Below are 18273 nucleotides of genomic sequence, written 5' to 3' on the forward strand. Positions count from 1 at the left end.
CCCCATCCCCCAAGCCAAAATCCAATTCATCTGGGCTTGATGCTCTTTTGTAGTGTAAGCTCCTATAAAATTTATCCATCTTGGTTTGCACTGATATTCTATTTCTAGGTTTTTGGTTTTTTTTTTTGAGCTTGGAATTTGTTTTTTATTATCTCATTTAAAAAAGTATTATCTCAGGGCTTCCCTGGTGGCGCAGTGGTTGAGAATCTGCCTGCCAATGCAGAGGACACAGGTTCGAGCCCTGGTCTGGGAAGATCCCACATGCCGCGGAGCAGCTAGGCCCGTGAGCCACAACTACTGAGCCTGCGCGTCTGGAGCCTGTGCTCCGCAACGAGAGGCCGCGACAGTGAGAGGCCGGCGCACCGCGATGAAGAGTGGCCCCCGCTTGCCGCAACTAGAGAAAGCCCTCGCACAGAAACGAAGACCCAACACAGCCAAAAAATTAATTAATTAATTAATTAAAAAAAATTTAAAAAAAAATTATTATCTCACTTTTAAGGATAAAAGTGTTTAGGATGACTTTTCCTCTGATCACTGCTTAAAAGGTATTCCATATTATTTATAATAGCCAAAAAAGTGGAAACAACCCAATATCCATCAACTGATGAATGGATAAATTATGATACATCCATAAAATAGAATATTATTCAATAAGAAAAAGAAATGAAGTACAGGTACATGCTACAACATGGATGGACCTTGAAAACATGTAACTCAGAGAAGCCAGACACAAAGACAACAGTATCGTAATATTCCATTTATATGAAATGTGGGGAATAGGCAAATCCACAGGGGCAAAAAGTAGATTAGCTGTTGCCTCAGGCTCAGGAGTGGAGTAGGAGATTATGGCCAAGAGGGCACTGGATTTTTTTTGTGATTATGAAAATGTACTAAAATTAATTGTGGTGATAGATGCACAACTGTGAATATACTAAAAGCCAATGAGAAAATGTAAATTGGTAAAGCCACTATGGAGAACAGTACAGAGGTTCCTTAAAACACTAAAAATAGAGCTACCATACGATCCTGCAATCCCAATCCTCTGCATATATCCAGAGAAGACCATAATTTGAAAAGATACGTGCAACCCAAAGTTCATTGCAGCACTATTTACAATAGCCGAGACATGGAAGCAACCAAAATGTCCATCAACAGATGAATGGATAAAGAAGATGTGGTACATACATACAATGGAATATTACTCAGCCATAAAAAAGAATGAAATAATGTCATTTGCAGCAACATGGACGGACCTAGAGATTATCATATTAAGTCAAGTAAGCCAGAGAAAGACAAATACCATATGATATCACTTATATGTGGAATCTAAAAAAATGACACAAATGAATTTATTTACAAAACAGAAACAGACTCACAGACTTTGTAACAAACTTATGGTTATCAAAGGGGAAAGGTGGCGGGGGGTGAGGGGGGAGGGATAAATTAGGAATTTGGGAGTAACATATACACACTACTATATATTAAATAGATAAACAACAAGGACCTACTGTATATCACAGGGAACTATACTCAATATTTTGTAATAACCTATACAGAAAAAGAATCTGAAAAAGAATATGTGTGTGTGTGTGTATCTGAATCACTTTGCTGTACACCTGAAACTAACACAACATTGTAAATCAACTATACTTCAATAACAAAAACAAATTTAAAAATTAAAAAAAAAAAAGCCAGTGAATGGTATACTTAAAATAGACTGTGTGCTATGAGCATTACACCCCAAACAAATAAAACTAAAAGGGGACTGAATTAATTAGGAGAATAGACCATTTTATGGACAAGCAGGCTTATCTTTGGAAATATATGTACATCGTTTGCATTGGGCTAAAGAAACAAGAATTCCTGTAGGGAAAAAAAAAAGGAGGCCTGTAGAAAAGCATTTGATGATCCTGCTGCGCCTGTGCACCAAGCCTTGGATCTGACTCCGCCCGGGGTCCCACCCTCCGGGGACAGGCAGAAGACCAACCCCGCCCTCCGCGTCTGTTCCGCTTCTAACCCGGCCTTCTGCGCTTCGCTCGGTCCTCCAGCCAGGCGTTGTCCTCTGGGCCTGGTCGACAAGGAGAGCCTGCTTCGGATCCAGGTCCAGCTGCATTCCCTAGCGTCTAGAAGAAGCAGGCGTCACCCCTATCCTCCCCTGTCTCCGCCGCAACTCTTCAGGATCCTGGAGCGCCCGAGGCTCCGCCCCTCGTGCTGCACGCGGTGCGGTTCCGGAAGCGAAACTGCTTCCGGTTTATGGCTCATTTCGCGTTCCTCGCTGTGTTTGAGGTTGGTTTCCTCCTCTGTTGGCGTCTGGTTTCGGCGCTCAGCCCCGGCCTCTCAAGCCTAGCCAGCCGGCTAGAAGTCGCGGCACCTCCTCCTGCCAGTACCCCGCGCCCAAGGCTTCCCGCCTCGGTCCCTCCAAGAGCCTCTGGCCGCTCCGCCAGGGCGGGTGTCGGTGGTGGCTCTGTCTCCCCGGTGCAGGCGGGGCCTTTTCTCCATCCGCTGTGCTCCTCTGTTCAAAAACTGCCAGAGCAATCTTTGTGTCGTTTCTCGTGAAGGAAAAGCATTTACGTTTTGGAAAACTGCCCCAGCGCCCTCTTCTACTCACCGACCTGGCGATTGCAGCGCGTTCCGGTGAGCACTGGACAGAAATGCTCTGGCTGTGATCATCCGTTGTTGGGAGTTTGATAAATTATTCAGGTGTTACCTTGTGAACTATTTGTTCATATTTTACATGTCTAGTGTCTCTACATCTGTCTTCGTGTGCATAGTTAAATGTTTACGGTAAACTCTGAGAGTAAGGAGATTGAAATAATTTGCAGGCATGATATTTGACCTTTAATACTTGGTTTATTGCCTCATATATGCCTCGTATAACTCCTACAGATTAATACCACAAGTGAAAACTCAATAGGATAATGATCAAGAGGTTTCGATAGGCTCTTTAATAAATAAAATATACAAAACAAAGAAAATTTTAAAAATAAACAACAAAACAAAAACAAATATACGAAGAGACGACAAATACATGAAAAGGTGCTTGATATGATTAGCAACCAGGGAAATGCAAATTAAAATCACAATATGATAGTATTACACTGACTAGTCAAAAGTAAAACTAAAAAGAGTGACAGTGCCAGTTGTTGGTTGAGATGTGTATACAGAGCTAATGGAAACACATTTTTAAAGATACCAACTAAATTTGATCTGTTGATAACACGACAGTAATGCAGGCACATGTCCACCAGTTGAACATAAGCACTATTCATAGCATCATTTGAAATATCCCTAAATTGGAAATAACCCAAAGTGGATTAACAGAATGGATGAACTGTGGAATATATTTTGTGTGGCATACTCTTCAGCAAAGAGAAGGGCCAAATCACAGGTAGATAGATGCAACAACTTGGATGAACCTCACAAATGTATGTTGAATCAAGGAAGCCAGACACAAAAGAATGCATGCTGTTTAATAGTGTTTCTTTAAAATTCAAAAATAGGCAGAATAGCCTAGAATGTTAAATGTCAGGATAGGGGTTTGGATTTAGAAGCATGGAATTAGTGATTTGGAAAAGAGACAAGGAATATGTCTGAGATGCTGGATATTGGGACATTCTGTTTCTTGATCTGAATGGTGGTTACCTGGGGCTGGTCATTTCTTGATAGTTCATTGAGATTTTTATTCATGATTGCCTCCCTTAGTTATATGTATGCTGTAATTCAATAAAAAAAAGTTCAAGAAATGGAACTAAGTGTTCTACCTCCTAAAGTTGAATGAGATATGCAGAAGTAGAACAAAATGTACTGAAAGGATGAATAAAAATAAAACCAGTACTTAGTGGAAAAAAAGTAGAACTGATCAGTATTATGAAAAGGTGAAAAGATGAAAAATATATTTATATAATAGTCTTTGGAGTTAACTGTGAGATAATATGGAAAGACTTCAATTTCAACATAAAAGAAAAACAATGACATGATTCAGACCCTGTTGGAGTGGCCAGCGTTAAAAATGTATTTTGATTTTTTTCTAAAATCATGATATTCAAGTTTGGATGTCTTTGGGTCAATATTGGAACACTTACTTTTTAAGTAAATGAAGTATCAATTACCACAGTCCTCTGAAGTGGTTATTTCCCTATTCTGTCTTTATCTTACACTTAACCAGTCTTGTCTATGTATCTCGAATATATTTGTGTATGTGTGGTACTCCTTATACTTTAATGGGATGGATTCTTTCTTTAACTATACTGCTCATCACCAACATAATTATTTTCATTGCCCGACTGAACTGTGAGGTCCTGAAGAAGTGTCCCCTCCTCGTTGCCTAGTACCTGGCTTGGCATAAGGAAGGCCCTTAATAAATATTTGTAACTGAATGAAGGAATAAGAGACAGAGGGAGACAAAGGTTCCAAGCCCAACCAAGCTCTAGCAGGGGGTACTCAGGGAAACTTCTGATTTCATAAACTCTTTTGTATTTCTCCTCTCCATTATGCCTAGTAGAGGGTCTGGACTGAATTCTGGTCGTGTTAGGAATAACAACAACCACAGGAGATCAGGCTCTTGACACACTAACCCGTATCTACTCTGGGCTCTCATTTCCTAACTGGTGATTTGGGGCCAGTTCCTAATCCTGTGTGAACCTCAGCTTTCTTGGTTATTAAATGACAGTTTAATACCCAATCTGGGGGGGGGTGGTTGTTGACGACTAAAGGAGTTTATGTATGTAGAACTACTAATAGGTGCTCAGTAAATGGCAATTCTTATTGTTAATATTTGTGTGGTATCGTATTAGATGGTTTTTAGTGGCTGTCACATGTTTCATCTGCAGAGAGATGTTTGATGATTGAGGAAAAATGTCAGTTGCTTAATGATTGATGTTGCAAACCAGTTACCCAGACTTTCTAGTGTTCAAAGAGAAATTGAGCTCAACCTCTTAATTTACTCAAAAGCTTCTCTGGAGTGATCTGAGGAAGAAATGGAATGTTCTGGAAACTCTCACGATCAGATTCACAGGATGGCAGCCCTTGATCTGACTCACGGATGTGGTGAGTCTTTGTTGATGCTTCTTTTCAAATCGTTTACTTCATGTAGTTGCAGTGGGCTGAGAGATCATGCACTGGGCCATACAAAAGGGATTGGAATGGCCACAGTTCACGTTTCTGGGATTTGGGATGCAAGAAGGTGTGTGTGCTTTTGGGGTGGATAAAATGTTCATGAACTTTATTGTGTCTGTCACACAACTCTGCCTCTTTGTACTTTGATTTGTATAACTCTAAGATGGATTTTTTAACCTGTCTTCGTAGGTAGCAAGATTCAGAAAACCATTTTCTTGCTCCAGGTAACTCATGGTGCTTTGTCATACCATGGAGTTAGTGTGTTTGTGGTGTATTCTGTGCATCGTGTGGAAGAGTTTATAGGCCTGCGATTGTTGGGATTGGATTGGCTTCAGAGTATACGCCATGCTTCTTCTCTCTGAGGTCATCTTTCTGGGGACCCTTCCTGTCTTTACGAGAGAAAAACCAAGGAGACACGGGTGGTGGCTCGGTTACTGATGGATTCTTCTCAGGCAAGTGAAAAGAGGACCTTTCTTCAAAATGTTGTCATGCTTGTTTCCATCAGGGAGCCATGTCTCCTTGTAATGTCCCCAAGCTTTTTAACGCAATTAATGGCCCTGCTTAGGGAATGAGTCCCAAGTGAATTTCTCCCGGACCATGCCATCTCAGAATATACAGGGCTTACAGGGGATATGATTCTTTTATCTTGATATTTATCAATTCTTTCTGATCCTCAATCATGTTTGTTGGCTTATTGTTTTGCTGAGTGTTATGACAGATCTTAAGGAAAGTATGTGAAAGTATCTAAGATCTAATCTCACAGAATTTGTGTGTCACTGTGGAAATAATTCATTTGTTATTAGATTTTACAGTGCTGCATTGTGTTCAGTGCTAACTACAGCTTATAAATAGAGGAATAAAGCAAGAAGAGCCCACAGTAAAGCTGTTTTTAAGATAAGTTTAATCACGTGTCAGTGATGCTGGTAAATCCACGTGACTGGATGCGATCAGGCAGCGTATATAGCTAGAGAGAAGAGGTCTGGGCCCAGGAGTACCGTAGGCTTCTGGTCTACCCTCCACAATCCCTCATGCATCTCTCTGAGAACATCAAAGAAGATGGTTTTTAGCTGAAGCCAGCATGTGTTTGATAGTTTAGCACTTAGTGACCTTCGAGGATGTGGCCGTGAACTTTACCCAGGAAGAGTGGACTTTGTTGGATCAAACGCAAAGAGATCTCTACAGAGATGTGATGTGGGAGAACTACCAGAATCTCATTACAGTAGGTGAGGCTGGCATCATTTCTTCACTGAGCTCTTTAGGAAATGAATGTTTCTCAAGTACATTTGCTGTCAAATGGGAATACCGTGGTAAACAAGACAAACCTGGTCCCTGCCCTCATGAGCCTTACTGTCTAGAGGATTCCAGCATGAAAATGATCTTTATTTCCTTTAGGGACTAAAAAATCTTAAGACTTTAAATGTGTATGAGGTTGAACATAGTTTTTAGGTCTTAGAGATCTCCAGTCACTTGAGGGCACAGAGAGAGAATGTGTTTGGATTTTTGATCCTTTAAAGAAGTTTTACTTGTTTGAGATTTTGCATGATTATTTTGCTGTTTTGAAGTTAAACTTCACTGTCTTCAGAAACCCCAAAGGCTAAAGTGTTGGTTCCCGACTCAAGGACATGTTTTTCATGTCTTGCAAGGTCCTCTTTATGTGTTTTACCTTTAAGCAGGGTACAAATCATGCAAACCACATCTCAACTCTCCTTTGGAAGGAGCAGAAGAGCTGAGGACAGGAGCAAGAGTTCTGCAGGGTGAGTTCATGGCAGATAGGGTTTTTTTTTTTTAATAAATTTGTTTATTTATTTGTTTTTATTTTTGGCTGTGTTGGGTCTTCATTGCGGTGCGTGGGCTTCTCATTGTGGTGGCTTCTCTTGTTGTGGAGCATGGGCTCTAGAGCACAGGCTCAGTAGTTGTGGCTCACGGGCTTAGTTGCTCCGTGGCATGTTGGATCTTCCTGGACCAGGGCTCGAACCCGTGTCCCCTGCATTGGCAGGAGGATTCTTAACCACTGCCCCAGGGTTCTTAACCAGGGAAGCCCCAGATAGGGTTTTATGAAGAGCAGTGAGAGTCTGGGAAAGGGGCGGTGCCTTTGGAAATGTCACTCTGCAAACTTAAAGGTGTACTCTCTTTTCTGAGAAGACTAAGGCCATTTGGCTTCTGAGTTTCTTCAGGAGCCTTCAACTCCTGTTTACCTTTAAATTCCATTGATCTTCTCAACCTCAGAAAGATCTGTCCATCTCATTTGAAAATTTCATTATTTACAGGTAGCTGTTTTCACCATACCTTCTTACTTATTTATTTATTGGCTGCGCCACACGGCATGCGAGTTCTTAGTTCCCCAACCAGGGATCGAACCCAAATAGTAGACAGACTTCCCTGCAGTGGAAGTGCGGAGTCCTAACCACTGGACTGCCCAGGAATTCCCTCACCATACCTTCTTATATTGTTTTCCTGATTCTATCATCTTTTTGTTTACCATCAGCCTTTCTTTTCCAGAGTGTTATAACTTGGTAAATTATCCACAATTTTTAAACCATATCCTTATCGTTGTCAAACTCCTAACACAACCAAACTTTGTGGTCCATCTTCCCTTTTGTTTCATCATTTTTATTATGTTTCATTCATATTAAGAAAGACACATGTGCCATATGCTTTTTTTTTTTGAGGTAAAATGCATATACATTAACCATTTTAGTGAATGTAAATTATTGTTATTGAGTACATTTCAAAAGGACACCCAGTATCCGTTAAGCAGTCATTTTACATTCATCTCCTACCCCCAATCCCTGCAACCGCTAATCTGCTTTCTTTATGATTTTACCTATTCTCTATATATCATATAACTGGAATCATACAAAATGTGATTGGCTTCTTTCAGTTGCACAATGTTTTCATCTATGTTCATCCATGTTTTAGTATGTATCAGTACTTCATTCCTTTTTATGGGTGAATAATAGTCAATTTCATGTCGATTTACATTTTGTTTATCCAATTGTATGCTGATGGACATTTTTCCCCCACGTTTAGCAATTGTGAATACTCCTGTTAACATTCCTGTACATATATTTGAATACCTGTTTTTAACTTTTGGGTACATACCTAAACATAGAATTGCAGGGGCATATGGTCATTTTATGTTTAACTTGTTAAGGATTACCAAACTATTTTATACAGAGGCTGTACCATATTACAGTCTCACCAGCAATGTAGAAGAGTTCCAGTTACTTCATATCTTTGCCAACACTTCTTATTTCCTTTTTTTTTAATACTAACCATTTTAGCAGGTATACAATGATATCTTTTTTAAAAAATTTATTTATTTATTTATTTTTGGCTGCATTGGGTCTTCGTTGCTGCATGCGGGGTTTCTCTAGTTGCAGTGAGCGGGGGCTACTCTTCGTTGTGGTATGCGGTCTTCTCACTGTGGTGGCTTCTCTTGTTACAGAACACAGGCTCTAGGTGCGCGGGCTTCAGTAGTTGTGGGTCATGGGCTCTAGAGCACAGGCTCAGTAGTTGTGGCGCACGGGCTTAGTTGCTCCGCGGCATGGGAGATCTTCCCGGACCAGGGCTCGAACCCATGTCCCCTGTATTGGCAGGCGGACTCTTAACCACTGTGCCATCAGGGAAGTCCCTTAATTATTTTTGTTCTACATTCTTTCTAGTGCAGCCCTTGAAACCTGTGTTCTACTAGCTTAGTGGTCACCTTAGAATGACAGAAATTCCTTAAATGCCTGAAGCCATGAAAAGAAAATTAACAATTCTCTTTTAGTGCCTTGCCAGGCTGTTTACAACTCTTCCTTAGCCTTCCCTTCCTGCTTGAATGCATCTTGAAGGTCAGCCAGAGGTGAAGGCTTTCGGTCCTCTCTGGCCTTTCCTACCTTGCATCCGGCCCTGTGCATGCTTGCAGACTTCTTAACTCTCTGGTAAACGTTCGAGTTTTTATATGCCCCTATTCACCCGCATATAACATTCCCAACTTGTTCCTCCCAAGGCTTTTCAGTCTGTCTACTATTTGTCCCAACCATTTTCCCTTTCCTCAAGCTGCTGCGGCCAATACTTCACCTGTAGACACTTTCAGCAGAAGCTGCCTCACTCCTGGGAACTCTCTGAGTTGGGTGAAATAAAGGCAAGCTCATGCACCGATACTCAAGGAAGCTGCCAGACAGATTGAAACACACAATGGCAGTTCTTTGAGAACAAGGTCCATGTTGTTCCTTTTGGCACTAGCAGCTTGTTCAAGAGGTGCATCCTGCCATCTCCATGGCTGCAGCTGATCTGGAGAGTGTGGATGGTAGGTGGGAGGTTAAAATGCCACAGCACTCTCTCAGGGAAATACAGCTGCTTCTTTCTTTTTACCATTTGCTTGGTTTTTGTATATTTTTTTGCTAGATTCTGAATTCTGCAAGAGTTGGTTCTGGTAGTTTTTGTAAGCTTGTTAGTTTTCTTACCATGGGAAGGAGCCACCAGAATCTAACGCATTTTGTGATGTCATTCTTTGTTCCTTATGCTTTGAAATAACTTTATCCCACAATTTTTCCTCAAACTTGAATTTTTCCACTTTATTTCAGAATTGGATTTGCAACTTAAAACCAAAGGTCCCACACCTCTTCAAGATATTTCTGTGGAAAAAACATCAAATGGAATATAATTGGTAAGATCTCCAAGAAACAATTTTTTTCCTCCATATCAGGGCCAGAAGCACAAAATCCATGAGAATTATATGAGGTAAATGCTGTTTACCTAGAGAAAGCAGAGTCTATGAAGAAATTCTCTGAATATCAAGAATTTGAGAAGTACTCTTAACTTACTTCAAACCTACTTCTCCTCAGAGGTCTCACATGTAAACATCCATATTATATGTAACTCTGATATCCAGTTTTTGAAACACAATGTACCCTAAATAATTATCAGAAAAACTCTCTAAGATGCTCTGTGAAAATAGAGAATGTAATTCAAGGTCCTGGCCTCATAGCTTATTCAACTTAAAATAACTCAAAAACAGAGGAGGAACTCTGCACACTTAATGGAAATGGGGAAAAATTAACTATGATAATGTTTCCAATGCATAAATATTGTGAGGGGGGAGAAATTCTATTATTATAATTAATGTGAAAAAGTCCTTAGTTATTATTTGTACCTTAATCAACAGGAGAGAAGCAATCCTGGAGAGGAACAATATGGCTCTAACCTGTGTGGAAAAGTGTTTGGTGAACACTCATTTCTTATGACACACACGAGAACTCACATTAGACAGAAAACTTCTAAGGGTAATCAGAGTCGAAAAGCCTTCAAAAAGAACTTTATTCATACTTTGCTCAAGGAAATCATACTTTGCTCAAGGAAATCAGTGCTTCTGAGTGTATTCAACATGAAAAAGTCTCGAGTCAGCTTTCAAATCTCAAAAAAACTCAGACACAAGGGAAATCGTGTGAACACAAAGACTGTTGGAGAACTTTTGTGAATCAGTCATCGCTTAAGTTACATAGGAGATATCACACTGGAGAAAAGCCCTATGTGTATAAAGAACATGGGAAAGCTTTCACTGATCCCTCATACCTTCCAGATCATATAGGAATTCACACTGGCAAAAAGCCCTATGTATGTTTGGAATGTGGGAAAGCCTTTACTCGATCCACAGGACTTATTTTACACATACGTATTCACACTGGAGAAAAACCCTTTGAGTGTAAGGAGTGCGGAAAAGCTTTTATTCATTCCTCCTACCTTAAAAAACATGTAAGAATTCACAGTGGAGAGAAGCCATATTTATGTAAAGAGTGTGGGAAACTTTTACTTGTTCCTCAGGTCTTGTCTTACATATGCGAACACACACTGGCAAAAACCCCTATGTGTGTAAGGAATGTGGGAAAGCCTTCAATAATTCCTCAATGCTTAATCAACATATGAGGACACACACTGGAGAGAAGCCATATGAATGCAAGCAGTGTGGGAAAACCTTCACTCAGTCGTCAGGCATTACTACACATTTAAGAACACACACTGGAGAGAAGGCCTGTGCATGTGAAGAATGTGGGAAAGCCTTTGCTCGGTCCACAAATCTTGTTATGCACATGCGAACACACACGGGAGAAAAGCCGTACAAATGTAAAGAATGTGGGAAAGGCTTTAGATACTCCACATGCCTGAATATGCACATGCGAACTCACACCGGAGAGAAACCATATGAATGTAAGGAATGTTGGAAAACCTTCACTCAGTCTTCAACACTTGCTAAACATCTAAGAACTAAGACATGTGAAAAAACCTGTAAATGTTCCTCAGACCTTAGTATTCACATCTAAACTCATCTGGAGGGGGCTTCCCTTGTGGCGCAGTGGTTAAGAATCCACCTGCCAATGCAGGGGACACAGGTTAGAGCCCTGGTCTGGGAAGATCCCACATGCCGCAGAGCAACTAAGCCCGTAGGCCACAACTACTGAGACTGCGCTCTAGAGCCTGAGAGCCACGACTACTGAGCCTGCGTGCCACAACTACTGAAGCCCACGCACCTAGAGCCTGTGCTCCGCAACAAGAGAAGCCACTGCAATGAGAAGCCCATGCACCACAACAAAGAGTAGCCCCCACAACTAGAGAAAGCCTGTGTGCAGCAACGAAGACCCAATGCAGCCAAAATAAATTAAAAATTAATTTAAAAAAATTAAAAAAAAATAAACTCATCTGGATAAAGACCTCATGAAAGTAAAGAATGTGAAAAAGCTTTACTCAGTTTTCATCCTTACGTGATATTTGGGAACTTACATGGGGCAGAATTCGAATTCATAGAACGTACATGGGAGAGCAGTAATTGTTCACACCTTACAGGATGTCTAAGAACTCACACTTGAGAGAAAAACTTTCTGGTCATAAGGCGTGTAGGCAAACCTTTTTGTTGTTGTTCTAACATTAATTTTATATACCTGAAATTACTGTAAAAGCCATGTGAAGGTAAGAATTAGATACAACCTTAAAATGTTTCACATGCTTTAAAAAGCACATGATAACTCACACTGGGGAAAAACCACATATATGTAAGGAATGTGGTAAAACTTTTACTTAGTGTTAAGGCCTTAATATCCACGTGAGACTTCGACATAAACCCCTATGAATGTAAATGATACAGGAAGAACTACACTTTTCGTATCTTTTTAGGACCCAACATTTAAAAACGCACAGTGCAGGGACTTCCCTGGTGGTCCAGTGGTAAAGAATCTGCCTTACAATGCAGGGGACGCAGGTTCGATCCCTGGTCAGGGAACTAAGATCCCACATGCCACGGGGCAACTAATCCCACGTGCCACTACTACTGAGCTCATGTGCCTCAACTAGAGAGCCTGCGTGCTGCAAACTACAGAGCCCACTCACTCTGGAGCCTGCACGCCACAACTAGAGAAGAGAAAACCCACACACCATAACTAGAGAGAAGCCCGTGTGCCGCAACGAAGAGCCCGCGTGCCGCAACTAAGACCCGACGCAGCCAAAAATAAATAGAAAATAAATAAAAATTAAAACGCACAGTGCAGAAATGCCCTCTCCATGTAGGAAATCTGGGAAGTCTTCAGAGATTCCTGAAAGCTTCATGTGCAAAGAGACTCAGGAATGTAAGAAATGTTAAAAATCTTTCAGGTGTTACTCAGTCAACGTGCAGTGGAGAGAAGCCCTGTCAAGGTGTCAGGTATGTGAGGAATCTTTACTTCTGCCTCCTAGGTTCATATTCTCGGGTAATCTCACAGAGGCAGAAAATGTTATGAATGTTAGAAATAGGGGAATACCTTCACGTGTGTGTATTTTTTTGGATTTCAACCTTTAGTAAAAACGATAACTCATACCAGAGAGAAATTGTGATTGTAGGGTACCTGGGAAATGGTGTATCCACTTTATCAATCTTATTCTAAATACATGTAAAAACCCACCCTGGAAAGAAGCTGTATGAAAGCAAACATGTGGGAATGATTTTTGGTAAATACACATCACTTAAGAGACTCATACAGTACTCACTGGGGATAAACTATGAATGTGAGGAATTTTGGAAAGCCTTCAGGTGCTGGTCTTCACTTATTATGCACAGGAGAATTCATGCTGGAGGAGATAGTGAAATCAATAACGTGACATGAGATTGCCTTTCTGTGTGTCTTATTCTCATGGAAAGCACCTGGCCCCTTAATTTTTTGGGGTGATTTTATATTATAAAAGAGCTTTTAAAGTGACTCTAACTTTGCTGTACAGCAGAAATTCACACAACATTATAAATCAACTATATTCCAATAAAATTATAGAATAAAATTACTATCATATTAAAAATAAAGTGACTAGAGTTTCTGCTCTATCATACTCATTTCATGGAATGGTGTTTTCATCATGGCTTAGTTCTGAAGGCTTCCTCATCTACATGATAATGTCTTCATTGAACTATGAGATATTTGGAAGGTTAATTGGCAATGTAAGGGCATTTTATAAAAGTTTTGGGGTACTGCTTTCTAATATATTTGCAAGTGGGTCGTAAAATAGGCTCTTTATGATGTTCTTTTTCTGTATATTTATAGGAAATTCTCTCTGGCCCTGAATGGCAAGTAGTATCTAGTTGGCTCTTCAGTATTCTTTGTCCTTTGGCCCCTTATAAATAGAATCCGGAGTATCTTCAGGCACATACTTAAAAAACATTCCACTTCTCAGGTTTCCTTGGATTTATGGGACAGTATATTTCACAGTCCTGGCAAATAAGAAGTAGATGGAAGTCATTAATATGGATTCAGGGAAAGCTGCTAAAAGGGGACAGTCTCCTATGGCCTTTTAAATTACTGCCCTTTATCTTTCCCCCTTCCTTCCTGGAAGTCAGACACATTCCTGGAATTTGGATGATTAAATTTTTGCTAGGAGGACAAAAGCCACAGAAAACATGGTTTGGCTAAAAAACACAGGGACACTCCCACCCCCATTCCCCACATGGTATCTTTGCACCATCCAGTGGACTGCTTATTTACAGACTTATTGGTACATGAGGAAAATCAGCTCCTTCTCAGTCCGAGCACTTACACTTGAGAGTCATCAGTGTATAGATGGCGCTTACGTCCGTTAGTTAGATGGTTTCACCTGAGGACTGGCAAGCCATGGGAGACCTCTGACTTTGGCAGTTGGGATTATGAATGGAAGTAGCAAGAGGATTCAGAAGTAGTGGCCCATGAAATAGGAATAGAATTGATTGGTGTTCATGACTCCAAAGGAGGGAGCAGTGACTAACCAACTGTATTGAAAGTTGATTGTACAAAACCAGTGAGGACTGGGATTTGACCATGAAAGTTATCGGGGACCCTTTCAATAGCTGACTTTGTGGAGCAGGATGTAGAAAGCTCTCACTGGAATAAATTTCAGAAAAAGAGGATGGATAGGCATTACAGACAATAAAAATAGGTACTCCTCTTTGACCTTACAATCACTACCTTAAGATTCCAGCTTTACATTGTGTATTAGTTTTCTATTGCTTCTGTAATGAATTACCACAAAGTTAATGGTGTAAAACAACAAAAATTTCCTATTTTACAGTTTTGGAGATCAGATCTCCAAACAGGGTCTCACTGAGCTAAGAGCAAGATGTCAGTCAGTAGGACTGTGTTCAGTGGTGACCTGCTTTTTCCAGCTTCTAGATGCCTCTTGTCTCATCTTCCATCTTCAAAACCAGCAACATCAGTTGAGCCCTCATGCTACCATATCTTTGATTTTCCAACTCTGCTATTCAACTGTTACACCCCAGAGCCTGCTGGAATTATTCAAACAGGCCAGTACTAAGCTGGACCCTGCTCTGCTTTGCCTTTTTTTCCTCCCACCCCCGAATTTTTTTTAAAGATTTTTTTGATGTGGACCATTTTTAAAAGTCTTTATTGAATTTGTTACAATATTGCTTCTGTTTTATGTTTTGGTTTTTTGGCCAGGAGGCATGTGGGATCTTAGCTCTCTGACCAGGGATTGAACCCACACCCCCTCCATTGGAAGGCAAAGTCTTAACCACTGGACTGCCAGGGAAGTCCCCAGCCTTGCCTTTTTCTTGCAGAGACCCCAGTAGACCTCTCTCCTCTCATTCCTGCTTTTCCCTCCTGACTGACTTGGTGCTTCCCCATGTGGCCCAGTGTGGCATTGTGCCCTCTTCTCTTGAGATTGTGTAGCTTGTAACCTTTCTTTCTTTTTTTCTTTCTTTCTTTTTCTTCTTTTTGGGCTGTGCCACTCGGCTTGTGGGATCTTAGTTCCATGACCAGGGATCGAACCTGGGCCCTCGGCAGTGAGAGCGTGGAGTCCTAACCACTGAACTGCCAGGGAATTCCCACTTATAACCTTTCAATGACATTAACCTCTCTGTGTCATCACTCAGTCACTTTTATAAACGAATACTCAGGCACAAATCAGTTGACACAGCAAGCAGGTGACTCACTGCTTGATGGAGGGACATGCTTTGGTCTTACTAACTGCCTATTCCCGACAGCAAGCTCTGCCTGGGAGGGTACTGCTGGCTCTTGGAGCACTTCGGTCCTCACTGCCTGGTGCTGTGTCTGCAAGTCCTTACATGGTTTTCCTGCCTAAATTGTGACAAGAGATGGACCTGGATTTTTGCTTGGTATATGTAGTAAGACTGGGGGTATGAGAAGTCCCCAATGATACCTTATTTGTGATAAAATGTCCTACCAGACAAGAGGTGATGGGGGCATCAAGGGCTAATTGACACAGGCTGAAAGCGGCACAGTGAAGGCTTCTTGGTAAGGGAAGTAACCATGGTTACCCTCAGAGGACATTGGGGGCGCTGAGACTGATTCACTGGCCTGGCAACACCGTTAGAGCACCATCTGGGGCCACCACGGAGGGTTTAGGAGCCGGGCATTGAGCCCCAGGTGTGCTCCTTAAATGTAACAAATCTTCTCTTACTCTGGTGAACAAACAAGTCCAGGGTAAATAAGGTCCCTTATCAACAGGCCATCAGAAACATCATTGACTTTTTGTCCCCTGGGCATTGCTACCCGTGGCAGACACACATTTGATTCCAAATTTCCATGGGCCCTTCTCAGTTGTCGGTAGCTAGGTGTAGGGTCCCACTTGGAAAACCATGGCTCCTGAAAAGTTTAAATTATGCTTTAAAGACAAATCTCTGTGTTGTTGCTTGCTTTGCTATTGTCAAAATTCACCGCGACATAGTGGGATAGAAGAGATGGTATTCATAGAGACGTTGGCTCAATGTTTAATGGAAAAGGTAGAGGGGAAGGCACATTTTGTTCTTGCTTCCCCCAAGACACATGAAGGGGGCTCTTAGCTCATTTGTGAGGTTGTAAATCGCCTGGTCAGTGTACTTGGGCACTCTTGAGTGCTGCTGTCTGTCAACATGCTAAGAAAATCCTCCTGAAAACCAAATTATCACAAAATCAGGGTTCTGCCACCATTGTTCTCTTGGAGATAACCCCCAGCCCCTCTGAGGTTGATAGAGACACCCTGGAAAGGGGGGCCACCACTCACAGCAGGGGCCAGTCAGGACCACCAGCAGCTTATCAGGTAAATACAATCAATCAATCAATCAACAAACAGTTGTCTCAGGATCAGACAGGAGACAAAAAAGAAAAAAAAGTGGAAAAGCTGCAGATTTAGGTGGCTACAAGCACCCCTCCCTCCCAAAACTAAAACTTGAAATTAAAAAAATTATAGTTTATTTACAATATTATATTCATTTCAGATGTGCAACATAGTGATTCAATATTTTTATCAGTACACTCCATTTTTTGAAATCTTTAGGTATGGAGAAAATGTCAGGTCTATCAAACATAGTGGTAGTCTCATATTACTTACTGATTTAAAAGCAACAAAGAAAAATAAACCCCTAGATACTGGGAAGAAAGTAAAGATTAACTACATAGATTCTATATATGTTCGTTTATATAATGTATATATGTATAATTTAATATAGATGCATAATAAATTATATAAATTGTGCATAAGTTGGAAATTAGAGATCCATGATGTGACCAAACTGGAGATTCAAAATAACTTATATATAATAATAAGTTACATGTAATTAAGGCATACAAGAGATTTGTAATAAACTTTATATACTAAAAAAATGTATATAACAAAAAGATTAAAAGTGCACTGATTGGCTTTTGTACCTCTACAACATAACTTCTAAATTTACTTTAACATTTGGTAAAATGTACTAATTGACAAATCTTTATAGACTTAATGCTGGCACTTAGTTAAATTATAGGCATACCTGGGGATCCCATTAAATTTAAACATTATACTCACCTACAATTATAAAAAGTAACTCACAGTAGAGGAAAAATAGGTGTGCCTCACTTTAATTGTAGCCTTGCCTAAATTTCCCATAGTCATAGTACCTATTGCCCTAAAATATCCCATTTTGGACATAGATGCCCTGACACAATAATAAGTTTAAGTTAAGTCTTTGACATGAATTGTTTTGATAAGATGGGACGCCTCCACCAAAACCCTAGTTAAAATAATTAATATGTCCCATTGTGAGTTAAAACAGGGCCTTCAAGGTTTAAAACGTATTATACAAACCTAGTTGATAAAGAGGTGATTATCTTCACTCCATTTAATAACCCAGTTTTGCATGTTCTTGAAAAAGAAAGAAAGAAGGAAAGAAAAAAGGAAGGGAGGAAGGAAGGAAGGAAGAAAGAAAAGGAAAGGAAAAGAAAGGGGAAAGAATCCATCCCTTGGCTACCTTGGGAACCCTTGGGATTAACTGAGTAGATAGCAGAGTTCATGGACTATTAAATTGCACTGCTAGCCATATGTGATGGAACACAGTGGAATGTTCCTGCTTTCCATCTCTTAACCAGGATGTCCTAATGAAAAACAGGACCCCCCCCCCCAAAAAAACAACAACAACAACCAAAAATACACTTGGCCAAACTTCATGCAGGTATCTTGGCTCTGGATGTTCTGGCCAACAAATGTTTCATCTTCACATTTATTATGAACTGTAGGGATATTCCCTAAAAATCGTCCATTCAGGATCAAGAACTCTGAGAATCTCTTGCTTCACAGATATCCAGATTGTCAGTCAAAATCACACGTATTGCTACATATACTGAGGCCACAACATAAGGCCTTGTCAAGACACTCCATTTTCCCTTTGGACCTATAGATGTTACTAATAGTAAC

General features: G+C 40.6%; 1 protein-coding gene across 1 annotated transcript; it reads left to right on the forward strand.

Annotated features, from left to right (window-relative positions):
* The first annotated feature begins 6152 nt into the window (after positions 1 to 6152).
* Positions 6153 to 13347, forward strand: LOC133091352 (zinc finger protein 846-like). The gene is given in 6 exon segments (XM_061190565.1): positions 6153 to 6338; positions 6789 to 6869; positions 9687 to 9769; positions 10268 to 10436; positions 10439 to 10903; positions 10906 to 13347. Coding segments are annotated over 6 exon segments (1347 nt in total). The 5' UTR covers positions 6153 to 6304; the 3' UTR covers positions 11421 to 13347.
* Positions 13348 to 18273: the final 4926 nt, after the last annotated feature.

The sequence above is a fragment of the Eubalaena glacialis genome, chromosome 4, assembly GCF_028564815.1.
Source record: "Eubalaena glacialis isolate mEubGla1 chromosome 4, mEubGla1.1.hap2.+ XY, whole genome shotgun sequence".
NCBI classification, from domain to species: Eukaryota; Metazoa; Chordata; class Mammalia; order Artiodactyla; family Balaenidae; genus Eubalaena; species Eubalaena glacialis.